A 1,201-nucleotide genomic window follows, 5' to 3' on the forward strand; every position below is an offset into this window, starting at 1 on the left:
GTATCCTGCATGGCAGGTCTAGTGTAGTAGCGCCCTCTGCAGGAGATGGGGTGAATTGTACAAGTTATGGCATTTTGTGCTTTATTAATTACAAATTATTGGTGACTTTAGCCGTATGGTACGGATGATTTGTTATCTGCATTGCACTTATGTTCATGATTGTGTGACATGGTCATATATAGGACATAGGAAATATTAAAGTATAACAAATATTTGTTTTTTCCATGTGAAGATGTGTAGCCCTCATCGGGGTCGCCTCTGCTCGGTATAAAATACATGAAATGGTCAGTAAGAGAACCTGTCACCACAGCAATAATGCTAAACACAGACACTGCATACAACTTGTTTTTTAGTATTTTATTATTTGTTTATTGAATATTCCTGCAGAGCCCTGGGTCACCTCTGACAGCTGCATATTTCAGATTATAAAGGCTTTGGATATTCAATAATGAAAAGGTGAGTGCCGGTTGTCAGCGACTTCTATAGAGCCCGACATGTCCGCTCATTGCTAGGAAATCTCAAGGTTCCTTCTGAAAACACGGATTGTCATATTTATCCAGCAGCTTCAGTTGTGAGATAATAAACGGCCCGCAACTTCCCTCTGTGCCCTGTCCTGAGCCAGTGGTGGCCAGGCATGAAGCATTTTCAGCTCCCATCTTTCCCCAGATAATGACAAAAGCCCATTACCGGCAGCACACCATTGGCACGCATTGTGGGCGCACTGCGCCATTTTGTACCTGCCAATCAGAATGGACTTTTCCCGCACACACAGATGTAGACCCGTTACCTCCGTGAAATATGGGGGATATTATGGGAGGAGTTCTGGGACCCCCCACAAGGGATTTCTGTACATATATACACATTAAATAAGAAGACATTCTCCGGCGGTCCTGCGCCATCATATTGCGGTCTCTGAGCGTCCTCGCCCCGCCATCAGCTGAAGATGTGTTTGTATTGGTTGAGGATCTGTTCTACAATCTGGTTCTGAAAGACCATGTACATGGCGATATTGGCCCCCTCTTCCGCTGGTTTCAGCAGTGTCGGCCCAAACACAATGGCGACGCTCTGCACTGACATCCGATTCGACTCTTTATGTGCAATGACACTGAAACAAAAACGTGAGAATTCAAAGAACGTTCCAATCCCACCTCCAGCATTATAATGCTACGCTAAACGCTGGCTTGTGATTGGTCACAAATCT

At 44.8% G+C, this 1,201-nt stretch overlaps 1 protein-coding gene across 1 annotated transcript in view; it reads right to left on the reverse strand.

Annotated features, from left to right (window-relative positions):
* Positions 1 to 342: 342 nt before the first annotated feature.
* LOC140325341 (rho GTPase-activating protein 27-like) overlaps positions 343 to 1,201 on the reverse strand; it is a gene marked incomplete in the record, with an annotated part of 27,060 nt that continues 26,201 nt past the window's right edge. The window contains 1 exon segment of the mRNA XM_072403167.1: positions 343 to 1,105. Within this exon segment, the coding sequence (XP_072259268.1) occupies positions 934 to 1,105 (172 nt within the window).

The sequence above is a fragment of the Pyxicephalus adspersus genome, chromosome 3 (assembly GCF_032062135.1).
Source record: "Pyxicephalus adspersus chromosome 3, UCB_Pads_2.0, whole genome shotgun sequence".
In the NCBI taxonomy this organism is placed as follows: Eukaryota; Metazoa; Chordata; class Amphibia; order Anura; family Pyxicephalidae; genus Pyxicephalus; species Pyxicephalus adspersus.